This window comes from Desmodus rotundus, chromosome 8 (assembly GCF_022682495.2).
Source record: "Desmodus rotundus isolate HL8 chromosome 8, HLdesRot8A.1, whole genome shotgun sequence".
Lineage (NCBI taxonomy): Eukaryota > Metazoa > Chordata > Mammalia > Chiroptera > Phyllostomidae > Desmodus > Desmodus rotundus.
In genome coordinates this window covers 92,532,243-92,546,462 of record NC_071394.1, presented here as the reverse complement: position 1 = coordinate 92,546,462, position 14,220 = coordinate 92,532,243, and the positions used below count along the sequence as shown (strand labels likewise).

General features: G+C 42.2%; 1 protein-coding gene across 2 annotated transcripts in view; it reads right to left on the bottom strand.

Moving 5' to 3' along the window:
• Positions 1–14,220, bottom strand: part of GRM7 (glutamate metabotropic receptor 7) — an 838,973-nt gene that overhangs the window by 317,508 nt on the left and 507,245 nt on the right. For both annotated transcript variants that reach the window (XM_071222185.1, XM_024556576.3), the window contains exon 5: positions 901–1,041. In XM_071222185.1, the coding sequence (XP_071078286.1) occupies positions 901–1,041 (141 nt within the window). The remainder of the gene's footprint in view (positions 1–900; positions 1,042–14,220) is intronic.

Sequence of the window (14,220 nt, the reverse complement as noted above, 5' to 3'; positions counted from 1 at the left end):
CCTTCGCTGATCAGCCAATGTCTACTCATTCTCAAGCAGGTCTTTTGAGACAGGTTCTGCTTTCAGTGAGTGAAATTTCTTGGTTATATTCTCTTATAGCCCCCAGACACTTGTTGCAGATTGTAATTATGTATTCATAGAGAGATCCCTGGAATAATGTGGACTCTCCACCCCCCACTATTCTCTAAGCAGCATGAAAGCAGGGTCCTTACCAGGTCGCTCCCCATCAGATCACCAGTGCCTAGTAATTGCTTCCCAGAAGGGAGTTGCTCAATAAACATTTGTGAACAAATCAACAAATGAACACGTAACTTTGCCTTCTGACTACTACTACCTAGATAAGGCATACACACATGTGTTTTTAACTTGGAATAATTATGCACAGTTACATATGAGGCTGGGTGACTGTTTTTAAGCATATTTTAAATAGCAGATGAATCATTAACTTTGATGTGATGAAAATTAGTTGAAACTCTCATTACTCTAAACCCAAGTACTTTGTTTCCTTAATCAAATATACCGTCCATGGCAACAGTTGAACCCAGTGCTGATGTGAAATTTGTTAGAGATGTCTGTCTATGTGAACATAACTTCCTACATCTGGCTACAATATGAACTAATAGTTATCAGACAGAGCATTCAACGCAGCACAACCCCTTTTGAATTCAAAGAATCAACGAGAATGTCAATTACTGCTAGATGGACAGACAGAATATAATAGAATATTGTCTGTATTTCTCTTGTCCTGTAAAGACTTATGCTCCTGTTTCAGTTTCTAAACAATCTAGTAAAATTCAATTTACTTTTTCAATTTGTCTCCAGCCAAGCTTCCTTCTGTCAGTCATGCAGACATTTTCACACTGGCCATGTGGAGTAACGGGACAATGAGAATGAAATTACCTGTGCATTTGCGATCCGTGTCTTCTTTCTTTGACCCACTAATCGTCAACTTGCAGTTGAAGTTTTCCTCCCAGTATTCGGCAAACCAGACATTTCTTCTGTTGTTTTCAAGCGTGCGGGATGTAAAATAGGCATCAAACCCTAAAGGGAGTTAAGTGAAAAGGTCATTGCTTGTGGGCCACTGCAGGAATGTTTGAAAATAGAAATACCAGCTGTGTTTTTTCTTTCTTTTAGTAGGCTGAATGCTCTTTTGTGTCAATCAAAGAAAAAAAAAATCACTAGAAGAAAAAAAAATCTAATGTTAACCAATACCTATATCTCTAGATAATCTGTCAGGCAGATATGTGGCCTATCAATGACATTTTCACAATGAAATCTGCATTAGAGAACTTGGGGATGACACAGTGCTCATGACATGCCTTGCATCTCTGGTGAGATGGACAAAGCACCTATCACCATCATCATCAAAGAGAATAACTGGTAACTTTAGTGCTTCCTATGGACCAGACTCTACTTCACACAGATTCTTTTACTCATCTCAACAATCTATGCAGCACTTACTAGTATTCCCATTTTGCTGATGAAAAACAGAGGTTTGATAAAACAATGTGCCCAAGGTCAAGGATTTCATCACATTCTGCATCCCTGACCATGTGAGCTACTGACCTACTGTGAACATCATTTTAAGAACCTTCTTTCATTTACTAATATCCCATATGTAACTGACTTTCTAGTCAAAGTACAATTAAATTTTTGAAGAAGCCACAGGTAAATTGAGGTCAATATTAACTCAATATTAACTATTCATGAAGAGTTTGAGATGAGTAGAGATTCAGAAGGCCAGGTCTCCAGGAAACTCTAACTACCTCAGAAGCATGGTACAACTTTAAATATTCAAATGAAGGCACATGGTCTTGTGAGAATCAGATTGGATTCAGTATCACAAGGCCTGGGCTTGAATTCCAGCTCCCCAGTCTCACTAAGATGTAGAAACATGTGCAAGTACACACTTAACTTTCTGGTCTTCCTTTCATCTATCTGGAAAAATAAAGGTGACGTCACCTTCTTCCTCAGTTTGTTTATAACAGTGGGAAGTCTGGGAACTCACAAAATTTAAGGTCAAGACCATGGAAAAAGATGAACTTACTCTCACATTAGTTCAATTATTCCAAATTTTCCCTTAATTTTAGGGCCATTAAAAATATAGCTCCAGGGGGCAGGGATTGGGTTGAAGGGGACAAGAGGGGAGACATGGGGGAGATCTGTAATAGTGTCAACAATAAAAAAAAAGAAAAAAGAAAAAATATAGTTCCAGACTCTAAACTACATGAGAGAAGAATGTCAGGTTAATTTAATTCACCACTACATTTCCAGCACTGAATTCATGGCCTGACATATAATAAGCCTACTATAAATAGAAAACTTGAAATAAGTAAACAAGACCATAAAAAAGGAAAGAAAAAAGACCTATAAAGTAAAGGAGACTATATATCATTTTAGGGAAAATAGAAAAGAATGTTTTATAACTCTTACGTCATTCTTCAGGCTACTGTCAGGACATGATAGGACATAATGATGTCTTGATCAGATACCCAGCCAACTGTCCTTTTACAGCCACCACATTCACTGATTTAGGAGTAACCCAGCTGTTGCATCTGATCTCATTCTGATATCAGTACTGGTTAATTAATCTATCTGGCTTGAAGCCCTCCTCCCATGTCACTCTTCTCCCATAACCCTGCCTCCAGATGACTATTAAGTAGTATAATATAATACTCTCAAATAAAGGGGAATCTTTGGAAAATATGAGTCCTCTGTTTCCAAGATCACTAGATGTATGCACTTGTCCATGTACATACATGCACACATTTACCAATAATAACTGGCGACCAACTTTCATTTTCTTCATCTTTGCTCTGTGCACAGGGTGGGAGCATGGGGTGGTAGATCAGATTGAGCAATGGTGGTGGGTTGTGTATACATGGCCCCGGTGGACCATACTACCTGGGCTTTCTGCCTTTGTATAACCCTCTCTTATACCCTGCTTTCTTATCCACAGGACATTGCAAGGTGTCATGCAAGCAGAGTCTGGGAAACCTGTGCCCCTGTGGCTTATTCTTGAAGAATTCTACTTGCAATCCAGCTGCTGTGACCTGGGAGTCTTGACTGCGGTGAGGTCGTGTGGCAAGAGAGTAGTCCAGCCAGACCCCAACCCTCTCAGCAAAGCCTTCTGGCCTATTCCAGCCCCCCCACCTCCAACTCCCAGCCAATTACAGTAGAAGAAGCACTTAGCTAAGACCAAACAAGTTGCAGAACTGTGAGAATCTATCTTTTAAGTCATGACATTAGAGGTTGTTTGTTATGCTGAACTGAAACACTCCTTCATTATATCAGCACTCCAAGCCCCTCTCGATGCAATGCCCAAACAACAACACACTCTTAAGGAAGAAGAGTCCACAATAAAACATAAAGAGGCTTCAGAAACAGACTTTTTGGCCACATGCCACAGGTCTCAATCCTAGCCAAATTCAGAATAGGAACAATTAAAGTGGCTCAAATATTAGCCTTGGAAAGCCAGCCTGGAAGAAAACATCTCTATAGGAAACCTCTTTGTTTAAAAAGTGTATCACTTCAAAATGCCAGTCTCTTCAGCCTGTGTCTGCTGATATCCAGAAGGATATGATGAAGGGAAAACTAGTTTGTGGTTCATATGGAGGTAGGTGACTGTGGAACATTTAAAAGAGAAAAGGAAGGGAAAGCAGCAGCCACTTCCACTTCCCTCTGTTCTACATGAGAACCAACAGATTTTTGGAAAGAAAGTACACACCACAGAGGCTGGCTGCATGAACAAAGACAGGAAGTGGATGAAGGGCAGGTTTTCTCAGCCCAAATCTTTGTCCTTGTCACTCACATGTCTGATTGGCTCAGCTTTCTCCACCTCCTCCTTATAGCGGGCCTGCTGGCCACACTCACATAGACTGAGTACTGCTCTTGCTTCCCAAATGCATTTATACATGATTTTCCTAGGGCTCTCATAAGATGCAGATTTTAATTCAGAAGACCTGGGGTGGAAACCAAAGATGCTGCACTTTTTTTTGTTGTTGTTTTTTGTTTTTTTTTTTAATTTTTTTTCTTTTTTTTAATATATTTATTGATTATGCTATTACAGTTGTCCCATTTCCCCCCCTCACTCCACTCCATCCTGCCCACCCCCTCCCTCCCACATTCCCCCCTATAGTTCATGTCCATGGGTCATACTTATAAGTTCTTTGGCTTCTACATTTCCTACACTATTCTTACCCTCCCCCTGTCTATTTTCCACCTATCATCTATGCTACTTATTCTCTGTACCTTTCCCCCCTCTCCCCCTCCCACTCTCCTATTGACACCCCTCCATGTGATCTCCATCTCTATGGTTCTGTGCCTGTTCTAGTTGTTTGCCTAGTTTGCTCTTGTTTTTGTTTTAGGTGTGGTCGTTGATAACTGTGAGTTTGCTGTCATTTTTACTGTTCCTATTTTTGATCTTCTTTTTCTTAGGTAACTCCCTTTAACATTTCATATAATAAGGGCTTGGTGATGATGAACTTCTTTAACTTGACCTTATCTGAGAAGCACTTTATCTTCCCTTCCATCCTAAATGACACCTTTGCTGGATACAGTAATCTTGGATGTAGGTCCTTGCGTTTAATCTTGGGTAATGTAATTATGATGTGCCTTGGTGTGTTCCTCCTTGGGTCCAGCTTCTTGGGGACTCTCTCAGCTTCCTGGACTTCCTGGAAGTCTATTTCCTTTGCCAGATTAGGGAAGTTCTCCTTCATTATTTGTTCAAATAAGTTTTCAATTTGTTGTTCTTCCTCTTCTCCTTCTGGCACCCCTATAATTCGGATGTTGGTATGTTTCAAGATGTCCTGGAGGTTCCTATGCCTCTCCTCATTTTTCCGAGTTCTTGTTTCTTCATTCTTTTCTGGTTGGATGTTTGTTTCTTCCTTCTGGTCCACACCATTGATTTGAGTCCCAGTTTCCTTCTCATCACTATTGGTTCCCTGTACATTTTCCTTTGTTTCTCTTAGCATAGGCTTCATTTTTTCATCTACTTTTCGAACAGATTCAACCAATTCTGTGAGCATATTGATAACCAGTGCTTTGAACTGTGCATCCGATAGGTTAGCTATCTCTTCCTCACTTAGTTATATTTTTTCTGGAGCTTTGAAGTGTTCTGTCATTTGGGCCATTTTTTTTTTTTTTTTTTTTGTCTTGGCGCTTCTGTTACTTTAAGGGGCGGAGCCTTAGGTGTTGGGGGGGGTAACGCTGGTCGCTGTGCTGTGACGCTGTACGTGGGGGAGGGGCCGAGAGGGAGCCATGGCACCTGCCTCACTCTCCTCCGGATTTCAGTCTTTCACTCCGATACCCATAATCAAACTGGGCCCCTCTGGTGCTGGTTCCTGGGTGGGTGGGCCTGTGCTCGCTCTAGGCCCCTGTGGGTCTCTCCAACAACCTCTCCTGTGAGGCTGGGAGTCTCTTCTGCTGCTGCCCCAACCCCCACGGGCGCTTTCAATCAGAGGTTTGAGGCTTTATTTCCCGGAGCTGGAGCCCTGGGTTGCGCAGTCGCCTTCGCTCCCTGCCATTAGCCTGATTTATCTGTGTGCGAATGTGGGGTCCCGGGGTGCTACCCACTGCTCTGCCTGCCCCGCTCTCCACCACTCCCAGCCCGGCCCTCTGGGTTTATCTGCACAAATGTAGGGTTGCGGGGTCTGCTAGTGCTCGGACTGCCTGCGCCATTTGTCCCACACTCCGCCAGTCTCAGTCCCGCCATGGCAACGTGAGTCCTCTCCACCCCGGTGCCTGTCTCCGCCCCTCCTACGGGTCTGGATGAATGTTTATTTTGTATTTCCTTGGTGTTGGACCCCCTTGCTGTTGGATTTTCTGTCAGTTCTGGTTGTGCGAGGAGGCGCAGTGTGTCTACCTACGCCGCCATCTTGGTTCTGACCGAGGCTGCACTTTTAACAAGCCCCAGGTGATGTTCATACTGCCCATACTTTGAGAAGCAGGACTCTAGAGCAGGGCTCTCTGACCTCCGAGCCATGAAGGCACCAGTCTGGGCCTGTTAGGAACCAGGCCTCACAGCAGGAGGTGAGCTTGAATGTAATGTGTTTGAATCAACCCCAAACCACCCACCCCCACCCCCACCCAGGTACTTGGAAAAACTGTCTTCCATGAAACTGGTCCCTGATGCCAAAAAGGTTGGGGGCCACTGCTCTAGAGCAAATCCTGAACTTCATCAGGTGGGATTTGAGTAATTCCAGCCCAAATGGTTAGATATCAGCATTATCACCCTTTCAACCTCAAATGTTCCCTTGGTTCAGATGAGAGAGTCTTCACTTTGCTTTTGTAGTTGAGACTTTTGCTTAGTACCTCGCTCAGTATGGCAGGAGCTGTACCTTGCCATCCTGGAGCCTGTAGCTGACTCCAGGAGACGTAGAGCATGCTGTTGCCAGTTGATGAATTTTGGGGGGTACTTGCTCTATATTCCCCATTGCAGCCTCCAAGACTGCTTCCCTCACCTGTGTTTCCTATTATCTCTATGGGCTCTTGCCCTGGCATTTCAGTCTCTGTGCTGTGTCTCAGTGTTTCTAAGAAGGGAACCTGATATACCCCTGTGTCTTTACCATCTCTTCTGAGTCCATGGCCTTGAGGGGAAAATTCAGGGCCCTCAGCCAAGTACCAACACAGCATACAGACATACCTCCTTTTATTGCTCTGTACCTTACTGAAATTCATAATTGTAATTTTTTTTTTACAAATCAAAGGTGAGATCCTCTGCCAACAAAAAGGTTACAACTGGCTCTATTATGACATTGACTTACAATGGGGGTCTGGGGCCAAACCGGTGATATCTCCCAGGTATGTCTGTGCATTTGCTTCGCGATATTTTGCTAGAGACTAGAACTGCCGACTTGTATGAGAGCTGCACTTTCTGTGGTTAGGGCAGTGACATAGTGTAGTGGTGAACATGAAACATGGGTTCGAACTCAGCTTTGCCACTTTCACCCTGTATGACGGGGGTGTCAAACTCATTTTCACCTGGGGCCACATCAGCCTCACAGTTGCCCTCAAAGGGCTGAATGTAATTTTAGGACTGTATAAATGTAACTACTCCTTAACTAGGGGCAAGGAGCTTGGTACTGCTGCTGGGTAGAAACAAGGTGCTGGGTAGGATAAAACAAGGTGGAGGGCTGGATTCGGCCTGCGGGCCTTGTGTTTGCCACCTGTGCTGTGTGACTTTGGGCAGATTACTCAGCTATTGTGTGTCTGTTTCCTCATCTGTGAAATGGTGTTAGTAGTAACATCTACCTCATAGGGTTGTTATTAAGATTAAGTTACTTATTATTTGTTAAGTACTCAGCATTGTGCCTGATAAAGAATAATAGTAACTGTGGTTGTCCAACAGGCATGCTCATCCATGAAGTATTTACTGAGCATCTACTCTGTGACAGGACTATTCGCTGCACTTACATATTTTGGGATTAAAACATACCTGGCTCCTCATGGGATTGATAGTCATCCTGGTGGGAAATAGAGATTTTTAAAAAATTATATTTAAATATAAAATTATAGCCGTGATGACTTCCATGAAGGAAGGGTATATGATATTTTGGGAGCTCACACAGAGAGAGATAACTGTTTTGGGAAGTGAGAGGGAGCTTCCTGGAGAGACTAGATACATAGATTAGAAAAGAAATAGGTTTTACTGAGAGAGGGGGATGGGCAGAGATTACACATTTATTCAGATGGAATAGCATGTGCTATGCCTCAGGAATACTGAAGTCACTCTAGTATTACAAACTGTCCCAGGAAAACTAGGCCTCAAAATCAACAAATATGAATGGACCACCTTCTATGTATATGCAATCTATTATTGCTACTGAAATTCTAATAAATGAATGGCATAAACCTTTATCCAATGAATGAATAAATATATTAAAAAGTCATCTTCCAAATAGTTGTCAAAAATTCTGATGTCATCCAGATTTTGATTTGATTGTATAAAAAAATTGCACCAATATTTACAATTACACAAAGAATAAGCATGTTGCATCCATTTTCTCATTCAGTGCCACATAAATCCTAGGAAGTAGGCACTAATCTTATGTGTCTTAATCAGCAGACACAATTTAGAGAGGAATTTGAGCCCAGGTCTCCCAATGCTAGACTCTGGTTTTTGACTTCCATATTACCAAGCAGTGATTGACACTTTTCGGTGGGTATCACAATCATCTAGAGAGCTGATAAAGAACATGGAGACCAGGTTCGTGGATGTAGTAGCCCTGGGTTTCCCCACCCCCTTAACCCCCAAGTTCCCCAGGAGATTCTCATGTTCCACAAAGATTGTGAACCAAGGCTCTGGGCCACTGCTGCAGCCCACTGATTATGCCACCTACTTTCTCTATTAAATGCCTCATCACCAAACTACTACATCAGCCATCAGTTCCACTAGGCAACTGGGTGGTTCAATAGGTGGAAGAGCAAAACATTTAAAGCATACCCCAGTTTATTGTGTTTCTCTTTTCTGAGCTTCACAGATATTATATTTTGGTGTTTTAAGGCCCTCCACCAGCAAAATGACTATGACTTGCTTTATTGTAATACCCTATTGTGGTAGTCTGGAACTGAGGCCACAATATCTCCAAGGTCTGCTAGTACATGGTAGGAATTGGAATGGGTGAGTCAATCAAAACAGTAAAGCTGACTACGTGGGCTGATGGTGCTGCAGCAAAAGCCAGTCTCAGAAAACAGAGCTCTCAGACAATTCAAAGGAGCAGAAGCAGAGGTCAAATAGATGGCATTCAGTTTAGTGAATGTGCTGATTTGCCTCAGCTGAATCACATTTCTTTCAGGGCCTAACAATGTGTTTACTTCTTTTTAGCAGGGCTATGGCAAAAGATAAATTAATTCTTATTGGTGCCTTCTCATTTTCACTCATAAAGACTAAAATTGTCTATGGGATATTTAAGTTTTCAAAAGAGACTCTGCTGTTCCATACATTCGCAATGCCTTGGAACGTACTTGACAGCCTTTGGGTTTAGGCACACTCCATACTGCTGATTTATTTATTAGTAGATACTGAGTTTCTGATACACACTGGTCCAAAGCTTTCCCTCTGCCTTCAGCCACTAACCCATCTCCCTTGATGTGTCATTATAGTTTCTGCAGCCTAAAGATTTTACCTACCTTTTTTAGGAATAGATGATTTAATACAGTCACCAAGGTGCAACAGAAATAGAAACAAAAATTAGAATAACTGTAATAATCTAATGTGTGTGAGTGTGTGTGTGTGTGTATCACAGTGAATTGAGACATTTTCTCATTCCACTGGAGCTCAGAAGAAAAGCAATCTGGATATACAATAAAGGTATTCTTAGTGAAATTGTCAGAGTCTTTTGATGTTACCCAAGGCATTGAGACTAGGATTTCAGCTCACAGGAAACAGAATCAGATTTATGTTAAAGGAGAGAAAGATCATTCTTTTATATGGAGCAGGTGAAATTCCCATAATGAAATTGTTCCTTTTTTGGAGGAGATTATTTTAATTTGAGAAACTAATCTCCAGGTGGCTCTGAAGCAAATGTCCCATTGGTTATATGTTATGCAACATTCCTATAATTTTGGAAGTAAACTTAGAACAGCATAGAAATAACAATAGGAGCTTTAGCTGACATTATGACTATGCTTCTCTGGTTCTTTCCTCTTTTAACTGGGGTGCTGCCCTTAAACAACCCCTGATTTGTGGCTGAGACAAGAGCATGAAAGTTTATAGAAATGTCGTTCCTCCTGGGCAGAGCATCTGGGAGGTGATCTTTCCTGCTGAGAAGGAATAATGCTGCCACAAGTGTGTGGTACAAAAGGAAAGCTATCAGATTGTTGAAAGGGGGTCAGTTACCTGGATGTCCAGTGTGAAGGGAGACTGACAGTTACTAATGTGGCTTCACGTGGTATCAGAAAATAAGCAGTAGACCTGAACATTTCTTTACCCACACAAGTCACACACTGAAGGTCAGAACATCCCTGTCAGACTAAATGGCAGGGAACACCCCATGCTTGCTTGTCACTAGTCCATAAAAGGGAGGCTCTTAGCTCTTCCTGGTCTGCTCTTAACTCAGGAAGGTGCACTCATGTTTCAGAAACACATGGCTCCTGGCACAGCTCATGAATACAATACTAACAGAATAGATGAATGTTGGGAACTGCCCTGCCTGGTTTCAGAGGCTGTAACCCTCTATGGTTAAGGCTGAGTCAGAGTTGGGACCATAAGCCGTGAAGGAGACAAAGCTTATCTCCCTGGCAGGTGTGCCACCTCTGCCCCCTTCACCCTGCTTGGCCCTGAGCTTGGCCAGTTAGCCAATGACAGGTAAGAATCCTCAAGGGAGGATCAACCTAAGACAGGCTCTGGTCACTAGGGATAAGCTCGCAGGGAAGGACTCTGGGGGGCTGTGGCAAAAGGGGGTGATGGACCCTCGCCCCTCGGCTTTGAAATAGCCTGAGTCCTCATTCTGTCTGCAGGAAGTCTCCTAATCTCTTGGCTGCTTTACTTCCCTTGCCTGACTTAAACCTGAAAAGATAACAGAGGGCGGTACAGTCCTGTGCTGGGAGGGGCGGATTCCCTGGGGAATCAGGCCTAAGAAAAATACGTACATTCCTGTGAAACCTACTTAATTTGTACCCTCAGCTTAAAAGATAAGGGTCCAGACCTGAGATGAGTCTGGCGCCTAAGTTTTATGGCCCTCTAGCTGATTGGCTGTAGCTCAGAATAAGCCCTCAAAGTTCTCTGTAAATCCTGTATTGTTTAACCCTTACTGGCTGACAATGATTGATGAGCTTTATCTGCATTCCTATGCCAATGAACCTAATAAAAGCCCATGGAGGGAAAGGTGCTTGGCCCTTCTCCTTTGAGAGATTGGCCACCTCTCCTCCCCAAGCAGATCCTGTCTTGGTAGACTTATTCTTCATCTGTGGGGGGGGGGGGTGCTGCGTTAAAGCCCCCCCCCCCACACACAGATGAATAAATCAATGAGTAAAAGGAAGAAGAGAAAAGACAGAAAGGAGGGATGGAGGAAGAGAGAGAGAGAATGTGAGAATAGAGAAAGGGAGAAGGAGAAAAGTGGAGGGAGAGAGGGAGAAGAGGAGCAACAGAAGGAAAGGAGGCAAAGGGAAGAGGGAAGGGAAGGGGAGAGAAAGGAAGACAGAAACATCAGTGAGGTGAGGAAGCAGGGGAACTTACATTCCCTGCTACTAAGATAATGTATCAGAACAGCAGTTTTTAAAAAGAGATCTGTATTTGTTTTATGGTCTTTTCTATGTCTATGACATAAGCCATTTGTAGTAGGTTGAACTGTTGCCCTTGAAAAATATGTCCATGTCCTAATCCTCTAAACTTGTGAGTGTGACCTTATTTGGAATATATTTGGATATTGAATGACAACAAATTATTACACCGCAAATTTAATCAAGTTCAGGATCCTTAAATGAGATCATCCTGGATTATCTGTGAGGGCCCTAAATCCAATGGCAAGTTTCTTTGTAAGATACACAGAGAAGGCACCATGGAGAAGGTCATATGAGTGTGGAGGCAGAGACAGGAGTGATGCACCCATAAACCAAGGAAACTTGGAGCTACGAGAAGAGGCAAGGAAGGGTCCTCCCCCAGAGCATGGCCCTGCTGACACCTTGAATTGGGGCTTCCAGCCTCTAGAGCTGTAAAATAATAATTACTATTGCTTTAAGCCACTGAATGTATGGTCATTTGCTATGGTAAACCCAGGAAACTGATACTCCCCTAATAAGCAAAATAAATCCTGTGGTAGTATAACATTCTACAGTTTCTGTCTGGTCTGAAGGACAACATTTCTTTTCAGATGCTGCAAATTGATGGCTTGGCAAACATGTTTCACCGATAGAATTGTCCTTTCTATTTTGTCCCAGACTATTTTTAAAACTAATTTAAAAACCAGAAGATTTGGCTTGTAAGTCCAGATTTCTGGCTTTACATACTTGCAATGTTAGAAGATCTGGTAACACAGACCCTATTCCTGTGTAGCAGCTACCATCAGGTGCTGAGGAACGGCTTTTCTCTTCTGGGGGCCTGCACTCTTCTGCCCACAATATTTCTCCACCACCTCTGATGGTTCTAACATTTGTAAGACATATGTGGTTGGCATTGTCGGCAGTGAGCTTTTCCACCATCAAGATATGCATCTCTTACTTTAATTCACCTTTGCTGAAACTCCATTGAAATGAGAAATTCTATCTCAGTCCCCTGAGAACATATTCTTGAAAAAGTTACTAAAAACATAGCAGAGTTGGGAAAGCAGTAGAAAATAAAATTGACAGATGAATCATCTACCTTCATATACACAAACAAAATCACTTAAAAATGTAGTGAAAAGGATTACAATTAAAATAGCTACCAAGAAATAACTATGCAAGAACAAGTGTATCTTTCTGTTGGGTCAGATTGACTTTTGTTTTTAAGTAGGGTTTTAAGACTTCCCTTATGTCCATTCTCTTGAAGCTAAATTGTAAATTTTATTTCATTTTAATAAAAATACTAATTTTTTTCCCTTAGAGATAGACATGTTGCTTTTAAAGTTCATATAAAAATTGAGAACTAGTATAACTCTGAAAAAGAAAAGCAAGGATACATGCATGTTTGGGGCTGTTGAGGAAGGAGGTGAGGAAGAGGAGGTCAGACCCTACCAGCTATGTTACATGCTAATTCCCTAAAATTAAAAACTAATAGTCTTGACACAAGAATAAGGAGTCAGTGACCAGTGGAATAAAACAGAAAGTCCAGAAATAAGCCCAACTGCACATAGGAATTTCATGTCATAGAGAATAAAAGCAGCATTTCAAATCACTAGGGATATGCTATCCTTTTAATAATAATCTAACAAATTGCAACCAGTTGGATAGTTTGTTGGTTTGCAAACTTGGATATTCCCCAGATGAATTCTGAAACTGGTCCTGGTACACAGAGGGCCAGGAGAGACCCAAGAAAGAGTCAGATTGGTAGGTGGCAGATTTAATCAGAGAAATTACTTACCAGGCTTGTCTTGGGTGCTTCAAAAGAAGTAGACCTCGGCATGTGCCTACTGGAATCTTAAAAGTTTATATAGAGGTCTTAACTGGGTTCAGTCAGGTATTCAGTCCAGATGGTCTCAATGACACCTTGCTCCATCTGGGCTGCTTCCTGGAAAATGGCTCCTACTGTTGGGACTGTGTGCGGAGTCCACACTCCAAGGACAGGGGAGCAGAGAAGGAGCCTCTGATTGCCTGAGCCCAGCCCGATGGTCAGCTGGAATTCACATCTTAGTGATGCTCTCCTCTAACATAATTGAATAATGATTAATTGGATCGTGGTTAGAAATTTAACCTTGCATTAGCCCGGAAGAATATATGAGAAACATTACATGGAATTCACCAGAGTAAGTGAATTTGGGATTTCCAGTCTCTGTAAGGGGATGAACTTTGCCCATTTGTAGGGTCTGGGGATCCTTCACCCTTGGTTTGGGGCCACCTGCTGCAGGATGTCTGCAGTGGGTTCCAGTCCCACGTGGCATGTCTCCTGATACCCTGTGTACGTGGCCCTACCAGCACTGTGCAGTGCTTGGGCAGTCAGTTCTTGTCTGCCTCTCAGGAAACTCTATGTTCCTGGAGGTCAGAGACCGTGCCCTACTCCTCTTTGCACCCCCGTCTCAGTTCAAATTCCCCTAAACATTTACTGAAGTAAATTGAAATTGTAGACAAATAAATCAGTTTGGCAAGAAGATCATTACTGATCTAATGGGACAAATCTAGACTCTCAGATGCACCCACAGATTTGCTGGGTATATAGTAATATTGATGAGAGTGAGGAAAACCAGCCATTATTTTTGAGAAAACAAATAAGAATTATTGCAATGGAAATTATCCCACAAAGAATGAAAATCCCATGGGAAATTTTATGGATGAGGTAGATGGAATAATGTTCGCAAGATTATTCCCCAAAATGTCTCCAAAGGGATGTTGCCTATTATATAATGCTAGGATGTCTGCCATTGTTTTTTCATTCCTTTAAATTGCCTGGGAAACAGAAGGACATTTTATGTAATCTGAACATACTTATATGGAAATGAATATGGGTACAAACAGTATATATTACATTGTTAGTTCAATAGTTGAAATGCTAGAAGCAGGCTCTGAAACTAGAATTCTAGGGTTCAATTTCTAGCTTTGCTATTTGTTAACTACATGATCTTAAGCAAACAACCTAACCAGTCCAAGTTT